Source organism: Hemicordylus capensis, chromosome 3, assembly GCF_027244095.1.
Source record: "Hemicordylus capensis ecotype Gifberg chromosome 3, rHemCap1.1.pri, whole genome shotgun sequence".
Lineage (NCBI taxonomy): Eukaryota > Metazoa > Chordata > Lepidosauria > Squamata > Cordylidae > Hemicordylus > Hemicordylus capensis.
Window position 1 is genome coordinate 319,335,562 of NC_069659.1, and position 16,114 is coordinate 319,351,675.

The 16,114-nt window shown below is 44.7% G+C and overlaps 1 protein-coding gene across 3 annotated transcripts in view; it reads left to right on the forward strand.

Annotated features, from left to right (window-relative positions):
* Nucleotides 1-16,114, forward strand: part of HPS3 (HPS3 biogenesis of lysosomal organelles complex 2 subunit 1) — a 39,405-nt gene that overhangs the window by 6,082 nt on the left and 17,209 nt on the right. For all 3 annotated transcript variants that reach the window (XM_053308250.1, XM_053308249.1, XM_053308251.1), the window contains 9 exons: nt 961-1,455; nt 3,303-3,480; nt 8,124-8,212; nt 9,457-9,649; nt 10,923-11,004; nt 12,943-13,097; nt 13,651-13,747; nt 13,910-14,091; nt 15,227-15,407. In XM_053308250.1, the coding sequence (XP_053164225.1) occupies nt 1,032-1,455; nt 3,303-3,480; nt 8,124-8,212; nt 9,457-9,649; nt 10,923-11,004; nt 12,943-13,097; nt 13,651-13,747; nt 13,910-14,091; nt 15,227-15,407 (1,581 nt within the window). In that variant the 5' untranslated portion in view covers nt 961-1,031. The remainder of the gene's footprint in view (nt 1-960; nt 1,456-3,302; nt 3,481-8,123; nt 8,213-9,456; nt 9,650-10,922; nt 11,005-12,942; nt 13,098-13,650; nt 13,748-13,909; nt 14,092-15,226; nt 15,408-16,114) is intronic.

Here is a 16,114-nt window from a genome sequence, read left to right on the forward strand (position 1 = left end):
GGAGCCACTCTGGGAAGAGCATCTAGGTTCCAAATTCCCTCCCTGGCATCTCCAAGATAGGGCTGAGAGAAATTCCTGCCTGCAACCTTGGAGAAGCTACTGCAAGTCTGTGAAGACAATACTGAGCTAGATAGACCAATGGTCTGACTCAGTTTATGGCAGGTTCCTATGTTCCTATGTCTATCTAGCTTAGTATTGTCTACTGACTGGCAGCCATTTTCAGAATTTCAGATCAGTCATTCCCCAGCCCTACCTGGAGATGCCAGGGATTGAACCTGGGACACCCAACATGCAAAGCAGATGTTCTTCCACTGTGCTACAGTCCTTCCTCGGATACAAGAGCACACATTGCTATAGCACTTTAACTGGCTTATTTATTGTTTGTTTTGTTTAATTTGTATACCTCCTGATTACAGAGGCTGTAGGCAGTTTACAAAAATAAACACAATAGAAACAGAATAAAACCAATTATTAAACAACAATTAACATTTAAAACATTCAAAGATTACAGTAATTAAGAAATTTAAACAGCTATTAAAAATTCGTTCAAAGTTTACTAAAAGTCTGGCTAAAAAGTGTGTCTTAAGGGCTCTTTTAAAGGCTCGTAAAGATGTTAAGCCACAAATATCTATGGGAAGCGCATTCCACAGCCCAGGAGCCACTATAGAGAAGGCCCACTCCCAAGTGACCGCCAGATGAGCTGGTGGTGTACGGAGATGGACTTCTCTTGATGATCTTAATGTGCGGTGGGGATCATGCAGAAGAAGGCGCTCTCCCGGGTAACCCAGTCCTAAGCCGTTTAGGGCTTTAAAGGACTTTTATTTGACATAAGCTTTCAATGAAATGCTCAATTAATTTGACAAGTACATTTATTTCATGTGATACTCCTCTGGTTATGTGTGGTCTTCACCTGGCCTCATCTTTGACCCTGTGTTTTCAAATACTCTTATTTTCCCCCAGGAGATTATGTGGTCACTATTGAAGAGAAAAACGAGGCCCTCTTCTTGCGAGTGTACGTGAACTGGAGATGTATGTCAGCTGGGAACATGCGTGTTTGTGTTCGGATGCTGGGCCATAACTTGGAAGCAGCCTGTACTGAAGCTTCTAGAGACCAGATGTCAATTATAGAATTGCCTCTTTCAGACCCTCCTTTGTGCTTCTCGTGTTGCCCTTTGAAGGGAGACATACTTGTTGGCTGCAATAATAAGCTGATCTTGTTCTGCTTGAAGCATCTGATTGTGAGCCAGGGCTTGACTGCATTGGACTTCGAACGCTCCTTAATCTTACACACAGAAAATGTCACCCCTGCAGAAGTTGCGTTTTGTGCTGAGTATGTAGCTGTAACAACAGAATTAGAAGTCCTAATCCTCAAGCTGGAAGCAGGAGAGAGTGTGGCTGGCTATAGTGGACAGCATGCTCACAGATCTCTAATACCAGAAAAATTAATTCATGAAGGTAAGAGCAGCATTCAGAATCTCTGGATTGAGGCAGAATAGTCCTCAGCTCATTTTCTGCCCCCCTTGGGGAGTTGAGGACAAGGGAGAGGGAAGTTGATACAAAATTTGCTTCAATACATTTGGATTAAAAATATCAAAAATGCCTATTGAATGTTTTGTTTTCAGTAGGACACTGGTTAGAAAGCATGAGAAGGATTTAAACAAGTCAAATTGTTGTTGATGGGTTGGATCCAAAGATGCCCTTCCATAAGTGGAAGATTTATTCTGCCTATTGAATAAATATATTCTATAGAATATATTTGTTCTTTCTGGGACAGTTCTAGAAATTTTGAATATAATAATCAGATTTTAACTTTTACTGTTCTGAACAGATCTTTGACACTCCATAATCATCGCTAATTCAAAAATGTCATCGGGCCCAAGAGAAACTGATCTTTCTCTGATTCAAATTTACCATATATGGTGGTAATTCAATACAATTAATAATGTTTTTGAAATTGACATCCTACAAATTTCAAACTGTTCTTTTATCTCCCTTTTACGAATACGATGAATATATATACCGCTGTCCAGCCACATGGTGTGGACCCCGTCACCCCACCTCAGAGTAGGGACGGGGAGGGGTTAATCGCTACCCTCAGTCTCCTCCATCCCAAGCTGCTTGTTCTTTGTACTGGCCTCTCCCCGGAGGACCCAGCACTCGCCATTTTCCCACCATTCATCCCCAGCCGCCTCCGTAAATGCCCCCTTGTGCACCTCCCATCTCCAATTAGCCACTTATCTCTGGCAGCTGCATTTTCCCTCCTCCCCATTCCTCCCTCCCTCCCCCCGAGCCCCCTCGCCTCGGGAGACACTGATGACCTCATTCCCTCATGCTTCCCTCGAAGCCCTCCCCGGTCCCAGCTCACCTGGCCTCACTGCCCTGCTGGGAGTGCCATTCGGTGGAGAGGTGGGGTCCATCGGCATGCCGACTTCCTCCCTCGCCGGTTTGTCGTCCTCTCCTGCAGTGTCAGATGGCCATCCGGCCCCACCCTGGATGGCAAGGGTGGCCAGCTCAGCCGGACAACTGCTTTTCAACAAAAGTTCCCAAAGCAGTTTATAAACAAACAAATAAAATGGCTCCCTGTCCCCAGAGGGCTCACAGTCTAAGAAACAAGACAGAAACTAGCAACAGCCACTGTGGAGGGATGCTGTGCCAGGGATGGATAGGGCCAGTTGCTCTCCCCCTGCTAAATAAAGAGAATTGCCCCTTTTAAAAGGTGCTTCTTTGCTCAAGTGTTGTACAAAACTTGCAAGTCCTACTTCTGAACAAATGAAGAAAATCTTGTACATTTTCTCTTCTCTAATGTGTTGATTAACTTCAGAATTAAAAGGTTCAACTAAAAGGCTTGTATTAAAGATAACTGGTGAAGGAGAACTATGTTCTTAAAAATATTAGGACAGACCAGCAGTTCATTTTAATACCAATCATTATTTAACAAGAACTGTCCTTAGAGCAGGAGGCTGAGTGCTAACTCAAAGGTGTGCCTTCTCTCTGGTTGCCCCAGGGCTGTGGAATGCACTTCCTGCTGAGATTAGAGCTGCTCCATCCCTGTTGACTTTTAGAAAATGGCGGAAGACGCATCTCTTCAGCCAAACTTTGTAGTTAGTTGGTGTTTTTGTGAGAATTTTAATCTGGTTTTATGTTTTAACTGTTAAGTTCTTGGTTTGTTTTATGCTGAAGACTTTAGTAGTGGGTGGTAAAAACATCTATTAAATAAATAAATGTAAACTTGGATTACCCTTTTTTGGTAGGGATACGTGATGCCAATTTGTAAACTTGACATTCTGATTAATTTATTAAAGGTGTAAAGGAGGAAGCAGATTCAAATCTGCCGCTTGAGTCAGATGATTTTGTTATCTGTCAGCAGCCTGTGGAGCTCCTTGGAGAAGAATGTAGGCAGTGTGGAATATCAGTTACTCTGGAGTCAACTGGTTTGGTCAGTGCAGAGCCACACTTCCAAATGCAATACATTTTGTACAGGTAACAGTGTTTTCTCTTAAAATACTTGTTTATTTAAACTTGTTGCGCACCTCCCAGAGCCTTTGGATGGGGTGGTCCATAAATGTTGGTGACGCTGATGATAATGATAATAACCGCCCTGAGCCATTTTTGGAAGGGCGGTATAGAAATCAAATAAATGAATGAATGAATAATATTGGAATATGCACTAGCATACATAAATACATATTTGATTTCTGAAACGAGATCCTGCTGCTCTCCTCTTGTAGGAGGGCAAGGTCCTGTGACCCCAACTTTGGCTGGCTATCAAGGTTAGGAAGCTGCCTTATACAGAGTCAGACCATTGGTCCATCTAAGAGAAGAGAGCTGGTCTTATGGTAGCAAGCCTGACTTGTCCCCTTAGCTAAGCAGGGTCTGCCCTGGTTGCATATGAATGGGAGACTACATGTGAGCACTGGAAGATATTCCCCTTAGGGGATAGAGCTGCTCTGGGAAGAGCAGAAGGTTCCAAGTTCCCTCCCTGGCATCCCCAAGATAGGGCTGAGAGAGATTCCTGCCTGCAACCTTGGAGAAACTGCTGCCAGTCTGTGTAGACAATACTGAGCTAGATGGACCTATGGTCTGGCTCAGTATACAGCAGCTTCCTATATTCCTATCAGTATTGTCTACACAAACTGGCAGTGGCTTCTTTAAGGTTGCAGGCAGGAGTCTCTCTCAGCCCTATCTTGGAGATGCCAGGGAAGGAACTTGGAACCTCAGATGCTCTTCCCAGAGCGGCCCCATCCCCTAAGAGGAATAACTTACTGTGCTCACACATCTCCCATTCAGGGTGGACCCTGCTTAGCAAAGGGGACAATTTATGCTTCCTTTTCTGGTCTTGTGGTACCAAATCAAATTTGTGGAATTTCCCAAAAGGATCAGGGCAGGATCTAGTCTCCGACATTGCATTGAAATTTGGAGGTGCTGAGAAGTGCCTCCAAAGTGCCGTGTGATGTTGGGAACAATCCTCCTTCCCAGTTTCAAGCTTAGGAAAAGGACCATGGGTCACCATGCTTGCCAGAGTGGGATGGGATGCTTTGTATGGCAAGCAAATTTGTGAGGCCCCTACTTGTTCTGTAATGATAAAAAATCTTGTAGCCCAGCACCTTAAGGGGCCTCTGGCTCTGTGTGAGTTGCTTATTTTTATTTATCATATGTTTATACCGCCTGATATGTAAATCTGTAGGCAGTGTACAAAATTTAAAATATTTAAAAATCAGCACAGATTAAAATACTCAAAACAATTAAAACAGTAGCATAAAACAATTAATAAAATTAATTCTAATTAAAAGCCTGTGAGAACAGGTGAATCTTGAGTCTTCCTGAAAACAAATGGAGAAGGAGATGCTCTTATTTCAGCAGGGAGCTTATTCCAAAGCCTCAGGACAGCCACAGAGAAAGGCCGGTCCTGAGTCGCTACTAAACAAGCTAGTGGCAACCATAACTGAACCTCTCCAGAAGATCATAAAAGGCAGCAGGGTCCATGACAAAGGAGGCACTCTCTTAAATAGCCTGGACCCAAACCACTTAGGGTTTTATAGGTAATAACCAGCACTTTGTATTTCACTTGGAAACATATCGGCAGCCAGTTTAGTTCCCTTAAAACCAGTGTTATGTGGTCCATTTGAATTGTTCCAGAGACCAATCTGGCTGCCGCATTCTGTACCAATTGTAGTTTACGGACAACGTGCAAACACAGTCCCATGTAGAGTGCATTACAGTAGTCAAGCCTGGAGGTTACCAGCATATGTACCACTGTTTTAAGGTCACTTGCCTCCAGAAATGGATGTAGCTTTCGTATCAGCTGAAGCGGATTAAAAGCGCACCTGGCCACTGCCTCAACCTGAGAAACCAGGGAGAACTTTGGGTCCAGAAGCACACGCAATCTATGTACCTGATCTTTCAGGGGGAGTGTAACCCCATCCAGAACAGGAAGATATAAACCGTCTCTCGGGTCCCAACCCCGAGTTACACATGCCAAGCACCCAACTCCACACTAAACAGACTATTAGGGACATAGGATGGGAGCCAACAATGTCCTGTTTTTCTGAAATTTTATTTATTTGCATTTATCACTCGCTCTTTCTCCAAGGAGCCCAGAGCAGTGTTCATGCTTGTGTTTATCCTCACAACAACCCTGTGAGGTAGGTTTGGCTGAGAGAGAAGTGACTGGCCCAGAGTAACCCATTGAACTTCATGACTAAATGGGGATTTGAACTTGGGTCTCCCCGGTCCTAGTCCAGCACTCTAACCACTACACCGCACTGGCACTCGAATCGGACGCCCTTTAAGGAAACCATTAGAACTGCTGTTGAATATTAATATTGGCATACACTTAACAAATGTTTTCTTTGCTATGAACCACACCGCCCATTGAGATCATCTGGAGAGGTTCATCCAGGGCCGGATTAACATAGTAGCAAATGTAGCATTTGCTACGGGCCCCACGTTTTCTAGGGCCCCTCATGCCTGGCTTGAATGTCTGCCTCTTCTTTCTGCTCTCTGTTTGGTGCTCTCTGCTGACTCTCTTCATTGCCTGTTGCTGCCCATTCTCATCTCCGCATCGCTTGAGGGCGTTTAAGCAAGGTCTTCCTGTGGCACCATGGTGTTGATTGGGTTATCTATTATGTTAAGCAGCACGGGAGGGAGTAGTAAGAACAACAATAGGAACAGATAGCTTGCAAAGGGGTCTCGAAGATAACTTAATCATCAGGGAGTTGGTCCTTATTTGTTTAGACTGTAAAAGTTTTAAAAAACATACACAGAGAGAGTAAAAGAAATAAAAGCAGTTTAGATTAAGAAACAACTAACTATTAATGCCGGGCGGAAGAAAGGAAGCTAAAGAAGATGCTAGTTGAATGTTGCCAGCGTTTTCCGACTGACTGGGAGAGGGTAAAGATAAACAATGAGAACATGTACCTTTAAGAGGAAAAAGAAAGCCGGAAGTAACTCAGATGCATGGCAAGAGGAGTCTCAAAGTTTAGTGGATCAATTGAGGGGAGCTTGGAGGGAGATTATATTATGGTCTTGTTGGGTAAGGTCACTTATATCCTCCTTTAGTATCTAGTGCTGTTGTGAGGGAATTTGTGATCATTGCTTTTCAAGGAACTGCCAAATCTAAGGTGAGCTCCTTTCCTCTCCTCTAGAACTGAAATAACTACTGCTGCATTGCCAACTTCATTAGCTTTACATTGGGATGCTCGTTGAAATTGTCCAAAGATAAACAGAGGCTGCAAACCTAAACACAGTTACTAGAGAGTAAGGCTCATTGAGTTCAGTGGGACTTATTTCTGAGTAAACATGCTTAGGGTTGCACTGAATGATTTGTGCATTTCCTCATTTTAATATTAAGCATGTTAGTGTAATTTAGATTGAAAGAGGCTGTGCCTCCTGCCAAAAGATTGTCTTTTGGATACTTCTGTTTTCATGGAAGTTGCTAATGCACCTCATCATAATCACATTCATTTGCAATGCATCAACTATTTTAAATATACATCTGCTTTCCTGTCAGGCTTGCACAAGAGGTTAAACATATATTCTTAATATTGTCAAATGGCCCTTTTAATGTGATGGCTGCTGGGATCCAATATGTTCTGCACACATTGGAATCAAACATCCACTGTTGTGTGCCAAAATTGCTAATAGGTTCAGATTTCTCAAAGTACAGAATTCCTGAGAACCTTTTAATTTAAACATTCAGAGTTTTGTTCCCCACCCCCTTTCTCTTTGTGAAAATAACTCCAAAGGAGAACCCACAGTCAGGAGTCACAAAAGTGTGTGTGTGGGTTTTTTGGTTTTTTTGCAAAGTTTGTTGACTGGCTGGCTCAGCTGAGTGGAGGCATGGGGCGGCTGGTGGGGGGGCACTAGGCAAATGAAAAAATTGAATTACTTTACTATGCAAGTAAATAATTTGTTTCAATATTTATGTGCATTTTTTTAATTTGAGGCCCCTTAATAACATATGCTACAGGCCCCACACTAGCTTAATCCGGCCCTGGGTTCATCTGCAGTTGCCACCGGCTCGTCTGGTGGCTATTCAGGAATGGGCCTTCTCCATTGTTCCCCCGAGGCTTTGGGACACACTTCCTGCTGAAATAAGAGCCTCACCATCTCTTACAACTTCTAAAACGGCAGTCAAGACACATTTGTTCACCCAGGCTTTTAATTAGATACTGTTTTAATTGTGAGGCTTTTAATTAGATACTGTTTTAATTGTGAGGCTTTTAATTAGATACTGTTTTAATTGTGTTTTAATCATTTTAACTTTTAAATTTTAATTGTTGAAATGTTTTAATGTTTTTATTGGTTGTTTTTATTCTCATGTAAAAGCACCCAGAGAACTTGCGTTTTGGGCGGTATAAAAATGTGTTTAATAAAATGTGCTAAATAAATAAACTTGTGGCTTTGATCTAGTGAGTCTCTTTATGCATTTACTTTCTCTTGCATACGGGTTGGTTGCTCCCATTTAAGAGCAGACCCCCAACCAATGCACCATCCCAACATTCCACAAGGTGCTTCAGTGCAGTATGTTGAAGAAGAGAGTTGTTTCTCACATGGATCTTGCTGCATACTTCTCTGGACTGAGGGCTCTCTGCCACTTTCTCATTCACTGCATTCCCTTCTAGGCGTTTTGCTCCAGACTTGTCGTCTTTCATCTTCTCTGCTGAAGATGCCAGACTTCATTCACTTCAGCTGTTGCCTCTGTATGAAACAGGTATGTTTACCGTTATACAGGTTTGTTATGGGAAAAGAACGGCATCTGTATTCCTCTTCTTGTACATCTACTATTGAAAAAACTAGAGTTTATGAATAGGATTTAGACTGAATAAGTTTAATTCAGAACTGAATCGGTAGCATTTCAATGAAACTTGTAAAACACTTTTTATGGTGCAAGAATTAAGTTATGTTTGCTGCATTGTGATCTTGTTTCTTTACCATAAAACCTTTAATTTACCTCTCCTGGCCTTTACAGTAGAACCTTGTTATCCACGGATTCATTATCTGCAGATTCACATGTCCATGGTTGGGGAAAAAGACACCCAACCTTGGTATATGTGGTGGGAGACAGAACCCATCCTAACAAAAAAATTGTGATATTTGGTGGCTTCAGGCATTCTGGGGCACAGTGCAACTTGCGGGGGGGAGCAACAAAGCATGGTAACAAGCTTCCCCTGCACACACACACACACAAATCGGCCGTTTTGGGGCAATTTAGAAGCATTTTCGGCCGATTGGGAACCTAACCCCAGTAAATACATTGACTTCAGTGCCTCTATATTCAGTTTTCATATCCACAGTACAACTGTGGAATGGAACCCCCCCGAATATCAAGGTCCTCCTGTATATTATAACATTTTAAGTGCATATACAGTTTGAAACACCTCCGCACTGGTTTCTGACAACTGTGTTACAGCCAAAGAAAGACTATGGGCGAGTTCACACATAACACAAAACCTACTTGCAAAGTTGTAAACTGACTTGTCTGTGACTGTCTGAACCCTGCCAAGGGAGGAACCGGAGGTTCACTTGGGGCTTCAAACCCACATGTGTAACCAAGATTTGAAGTGGGCTTGCCAAACCAAGTTTTGCTTGCCCTGAGGTGCATGCTGTGTCTGAACCCACACTCTTCATCAACCTCTGTAGCCCCTTCCCTACAGTGCCTTTGACTACTTACCAGTGAAGTGGACAGGTGCTTGATCAGGTCAAAGGTTTTGTAAACTTCCCTTAAATCTTTTCCCTGTTTTCTTCTCCTTGGTTCTGTTCTTGTGCTGTGATCCTCTTAAAAAGCTTATAGATTAGAGTTCTAAACTGGAGTGGGGTGGTGGTGAAATCTAGGTGAACATTGCATGAGTTTCTCTCTCAAATCATAGCTAAGGACATTGCTGAACATTTTGGCCAGCATTTGAGAGTTGGTGTCTCTAAAGAAGCCTTTTGGGGGGGGGTTTCTTCTCCATTTAGGGAATTCTGTGACAGCTGATGGAGGAAATTCAGCTACACCAAAACTTCTGAGTCTGTTCTGCTTTTTCTCTCTGCCTCATGTTGGATATCTTTATACTGTTGGTAACTTATTGGAGCTGATTTCTACTTATCAGTATTCGGAGAAGTCCCAACAGGCGGTTCTCACACCCCAATTCCTTCATGTCATCACAAGGTACGATATGTGTATCCTCCAGCATGAAGAGCCTACTGACAGCGCAAACATGCACAGGGAAGCGTGAGCACAGCTTTCACAGAACCGTTTGGACAGCAAAGCTATGTTCATATTTTGAACACTACCTGTCTGGTACCTCCAAGAGGCTTCTTTAAATGGCCCTGGACTTATACAACTGCTTGCAATGCAGCCTTGGTCTCTGTTGGAGGAAGAGGGAGGTCAGGAAAAGCTCCACTGCAAGTGCATATGCCAAAGTTTCTCTGCATTAAGGCACGTTTCCTTTAGGGTTGAACCATGCATTGAATGCTGACTTGCACTAAATGACAGAAATGCTTCGGCATGCAGGTGGTCGCGTATTCAAGGAAAATACTTGAATGTTTGTGTGCTGGGGGCCAATACAGAACAGCATAGGACACGGCCTTCTACTGAGTCAGACCATTGGTCCATCTAGCTCAGTATTGTCTACATAGACTGGCAGTGGCTTCTCCAAGGTTACAAGCCAGAGTTTCTCTCATCTTGGAGATGCCAGGGAGGGGACTTGTAGCCTTTTTAATGCAGCTGCTCTTCCTAGAGTAGCCCCACCCCTTTAGGGGAACATTTCACAGTGCTCACACATGTGGTCTCCCATTTAAATGCAAAGCAGGGTGACGATTCATGCTTGCTACCACAGAACTCTCACAGAGCCACCTAATGGCGCAACAGGGAAGCCACCTGCCTAGAGAGCAGGAGGCTGTTGGTTTGAATCCCTGCTGGTGTATTCCCCAGAATACGGGAAATTCCTATATCAGGCAGCAGCGATATAGGAAGGTGTTGAAAGGCATCATCTCATACTGCGCAGGAGGCGGCGATGGTAAATCTCTCCTGTATTCTACCAAAGACACCACATGGCTCTGTGGCTGCCAGGAGTCGACACTGACTCGACGGCACAACAAACAAACAACCACAACCACCGAACTAGCTTTCCTCCCTGATGACTCAACACTGCTGGTCACTGTACTGATATTCTCCCATCCACCCAATCAGCTTCTTACTTGCCAGCACCTGATCAGGATTTGGAGCGGTTGGGGCCTGCAGTTGTGGCTGCTTGTGAGCTGCTTGAGCTGCTGTCTCAAAGGAATATGGCAGGGCAGCTGAGCTCCTGCCTCACAAGTGTGGCTGGGAGCTGGGAGGCCAAGCGGTGTGACCTACACATCTCAACAATGCTTTGCATTGAATCTCTATTTTAAAGTGTGTGCCACCTTGTGTAACCCTTCTTCTCATTATCGTTCCTCAGCAACAACCTGCAATGCTTCACAGTGAGATGCAGTGCGGCGGCAGCGCGTGACGAAGATCCCTACATTGATACAACCCTGAAGGTGTCGTATGCAATCCGGAGATCTGTGCCTAAGGCCAACTTTCAGAATTCCTATCTGCTGAGTTCCAAACCGCTGTCAAATTCTCTATAATAAAAGCCCTGTGTGTGATCCCGTGCCGCCCGTGTCTTTTTTGGCAGTTCTGGGCATGCGCGGAGCGCATGCTCAGGACTGCCGAAAAAGATATGGCCGCCCAGACACGGGCGGCCATGTTGGCCAAAGTAGCTGAAGTGCCCCAAACAACGGTTGATGTCCCCATCTTAGCAATAAAAAATTGCCGCTGACGACGACCGCCCGCCCGCCCTCCCAGCTGCCCGAGTCCTCCTTTTTGAACCAAACCACCCCCATGATTAAGGGCCAAATTGGCCCATGTGCAAAGGACATGTGCCCATGTCCTCTCTGTGCAAAGTCACTGCCCGAACTGGCGCTATGGACGCAAAGGATGCAATAGGCGTCCTTTGCGCCCAAAGCGCCAGTTCGGGAAGAGGCTTTTCAGAGAGCGGAGCTCTGCTTGTGAGCTCCTCTCTCCTTCTCTAAATAGGAACTTTTATCGCCCGACTGACGCAGACATACTCGGGTAAGGAGGGCTCGGCAGCTGGAAGGGAGGGAGGGCGGTCCGCGGCGTCGGCGTCCGCGGAGACCTTGGGGCCCTTGCCCGGCCGGGAGACCGGCTGCAGCATGCAGGCTGTCCGCGGGAGGGGGAATGACGGCGGGGGGCCGGAGCGCCCGTTACTAGTGCCCATTATTTAACGGGCCGAAATTCACTTGTGACTCATAATATTCCCAAGTTCTTTTCTACTCTCTGTACTTCAAATCTTTCTTCCATTTAGGAAGCTGGGGTGGGAGTGCTGTGAAAATGGAGCATGCAGCGTTGCAAGTGGACAAGCCAGCAGCCTTAAACTGAGCTGGGAGTATTTAAACAGCTATGTTTTGGCTGTGATGACTGATAACAACATCATGGGATGAATATAATGTCTGGAGGTGCCCTAACAGCACCCTATTCAGGGTTTATATTATATGTGCATACAGGTGCCTGTATGAATGGGTTTGTTTGAACGACTGTACATGCTTTCCTTTTATGAATGCAATGGATATTTATATACCGCTTTTCAGCAAAAGTTCCCAGAGCGGTTTACATAGATATAAATAAAATGGCTCCCTGTCCCCACAGGGCTCACAATTTAAAAAGAAACATAAGACAGACACCAGCAACAGCCACTAGAGGGATGCTGTGCTGGGGATGGATAGGGCCAGTAGTTCTCCCCCGCTCAGTAAAGAGAATTGCCACTTTTAAAGGGTACATCTTTGCTCAATGGGCAGGGGACTGTATACATTTTCCTTTTAAAAGCAAACCTGAGTACAGGGCCCCTTATTGCAGGATACAGATAAGTTGTGTCCTATCGTACATGGGTTAAGCATTCTGTGTTAATAACGATGTACATACAGCTCTGTATGTGCATGTACCACACGCACACATATGTGTATTGAACATCACATGCAGATAGGGCTAGTTGTACAGTAGATAACAGGTTTTAGAAATCTGTTCCAAACCGCTCCATAGCTCTGTGCGCTTTCAGTGTGTGTGTGGATTAGATGTTTACCCAACTCTCTTCAGTGCTTGGGTGAAGCGTAATGTGCTTCTCCAGTGCTTTTGGGGGTTTCATGTGCCGTTGAAGTGAAAAGTCTTGAGTCTGTGCTGAATCTAGGGTTCAGTGTGCAAAAAGGCATGCCACTCCATACCACTCCAATCTCTTTGTTTTCTCTCGCTATGTGTAGGCCAAAGAAGATAGGTTTTAATAGCTTTTTCTGTCACTTTTTTGGGGGGGTGCAAATAGTAGGAATTAATCGTAAGCCAATTAGGAAGTCTCTTTCTCGCCACAGAAGATGCTTGCAGTTCTCGTAAATGATTAGCTAAATGCATAACGAATCCTTTCTTCCTAGGCTTGCCCACCTGTGTCCCTGGGTGTTTGTGCCTTGAGAATGCAACTCTTTATAGGGCTGAAAGCTCTTTCTCATTTCAAGAACCACGTCATAGTTCTGACAAAGGCAGACACTGAAGATGTTACAGAGAGAAAAAAGCCTTCAAGGAGACTCCTGTAAGTATGCTAGTTGCTGGGTGTTTGGGTGGAGACTGGGGATGTGCACGAACCTGTTCAAAGGCCCTTTTGCATGTGCACGCACGGCAGATACTTCCGGTCCGAGGAGGCAACAGGGAGGTACACTGCCGCCCCTCCAGACATTATTGAAGAGAGCGCCAGTGGGGCGGGGGACACGTGGAGGGGGAGTGCACCCTCCCCAGTCCTTAAAGTAATCCCCCCACCTCCTTCAAACCGGCAGGCGCCAGTTCTGTGCACACCACTAGTGGAGATATGGCCAGGCCAGAGCGAAATGATACAGCAGCTAGCTTACCGGGAGTCAGGGGGTCACGTACTGACAAGTGTCATGCACATGAAAGAAGCACTTGCACAGGAAGGGGAGGGGTGATCATGACAGTCCCCCTCCTTCCCTCTGCCACCCCCATTGCCCTTCAAACATACATAGAGAAAAACTTTGAATCAATGTAAACGCTTGAAAAAGTAACTCAAATAGCGGAAATACCCATGAGATAATTGTGGATTAAATATATTTTTCTATACCCACTGCTTTCAGCTCCCGAAAGACTGATGTTAAATCCATGGACTCTGAACCTGGCTGGAACTTGTACATTGTGAACACAACTTCAACACTGACTCTTTATAGAGAAATGGTATTTATATGGCTCTTGCTTCTGTTTTATGGATTAGTCTGCATGCCACAGCTTAGCATGGCCTTACATTTTACCATATGTAAATATGTATGTGTTTTACATATGTCTGCTAGGACGTTTTTCCTCTTGTTTGAAGACTCTGGTTCACCCTGTTTCTCCTAGGTGGAATACAGCAAGACCTATGAAAATGTAAGGACGGAGAGTTGCATCCACCTTCTCAGTGAGGCTCACTTGTTAGTCAGAACAGCTCTAATGGACCCTGATCTGAAAGAATCGGAAGAGAAGGAAGACCTCCTAGCAGCATTTCGGGAAAGTTGTGCGCTCTTAGGAGACTGTTATAGCAGGTTTGGATTTGGAGTACAGAGTTAGCCATACCGTGGCTGTTCCCAATATCAATTTTACCTACTCATGCAAAGAAAGGGCCAAAGATTCAGGACTCCTACAATAGCCATTATGAGTCTGATTAACATGCGGGCCAATTTTGGGATGTTGTAATAATTCCCCTAAGATGTGAGTATGGAAAAGCAGCAGTCTTCCCTCATCTCTCACCTTTGCAAAGAAAGGTTTTTAAAGACATGAGAGAATAGGATACGAATATGACAAATATTTATATACTGCTTTCCAACAGAAGTTCCCAAATAAATAAAATGGCTCCTTGTCCCCAAGGGGTTCACAATCTAAAAAAGTAACATAAGATAGACACCAGCAACAGCCACTGGAGGGATGCTGTGCTAGGGATGGATAGGGCCAGTTGCTCTCCCCCTGCTACATGTATTTATTTAAAAATACAACATTTAAGTTTCCTTCAAGAAAGATTTGTGCCTCTGACATCCTATTTCACTGGTGGCTCCTGGCACCATCAGGCCATGTTTTAAGGGGCATGCAACCTCTAGCTTCTTCCCCAGTCATAATTTGCATGGGATCTGGATCTGGATCAGGGAGGATAGAAACCAAGGAAGCTGCCTCATACCAAGTCAGACCATTGGTCCACTAGCTCATTATTGTCTACACTGACTGGCAGTGGCTCTCCAAGGTTTCAGGCAGGAGTCTTTCCCATCCCTACCTGGAGATGCCAAGGAGTGAACCTGCGGCCTTCTGCATGCAAAGCAGATGCTCTTCCACTGAGCTGTGAGCCAGTCTGGTATCTCCTTTGTCAGCTGCCTACACGTCGACTGAAGGAGCCAAATGTTTATGCATGAGATCAGTAGCTCCTAAGGAGTTCAATAGTGGACATGTATTGTTGCATTTCTTGAATGCTCTGTAAGATCCAGTGGCCGTTTCCCCCCCTATATCATAAAAGCTTGACTTCTTGGTAGAAGTGGTCTTGGTTTAATAGCTAGAAAATGGAAATGTTGAGAACAAGTCGAGTATTGGAAGTCCTGTGTAGGTCACTTCTTTTATTTCAAAAGCCCTTCTGTAAAGCTGCCTAGCTCTGCATATTGTGGGAGTGTGTTTATTTGGTGACTTCTGTGTGTCCAGGTTTAACACCAAAGACTTCCATCTTGCATTGCCTTACTACAAGATGTCTGGCCTATCCATGGCTGAAGTTCTGAAAAGAGTGGACTCGGCACTAGAGGATAAACCACAGAAGCATGGAAAGGGGTTCATATTTTACTTGCATCATTCCCTTTATGAAGACCTAAATGAGGAGCTCAGCAAAGTAAGAAAATTATTATTTTTTCCTCTGTAGGAGGTGTAGGGGTGTGTGTGTGAGAGAGAGAGCGAGAGAGACTTGGTTCACTTATAGCTGTGGCTTCCCTGTGAGCAGCATGAATGTGAATTGCCCGGGCATTGAACTCAATGTGGCCAATTGAATCATCGGCCCCCACAAGGGAATACATCGGGAGCTCATTGAGATGTCCATGGAAGATGTCCTGAAAGGCATACTCTTGGCGCTTTTCACATGTGCACCTGGGATATTGTTTGAACAGGCCCCTGGTGTGTTAAAATGTAACATTCAAACATATCTTTGTCCTGTGAAGCTTTCAGGTTAGGAGTGGAGGCTGATGGAGCAACTCGGCTACGCCTCCCTAGATTTGTAAACTGACTAGAGATATTTTGTGTGTGTGTTAGGCAGTATATAAATACGTGGTGGAAGCAGGATTGGAGCAAATCCCCTCCCAAGTTGAGAGCATTCCATGTTTTAGGTTTTTCCTAGGTCCAGTTCTAGGTTTCCCCCCTCTGTGACTCCCCACCAGCACGTCCGTGAGCCAAAGAATGGTTTCACACCTGTCCCCATATTTCAAAGTGAACATCTGTACGTGCTGTAGTAACCGAACCTGATGGGGTTTGGTTGACTTGAGCAGATCGTCTCTGCAAGAAGAGAGGGCTTGTATCAGGAATGAAAACTTGACTGAAATGTCATCG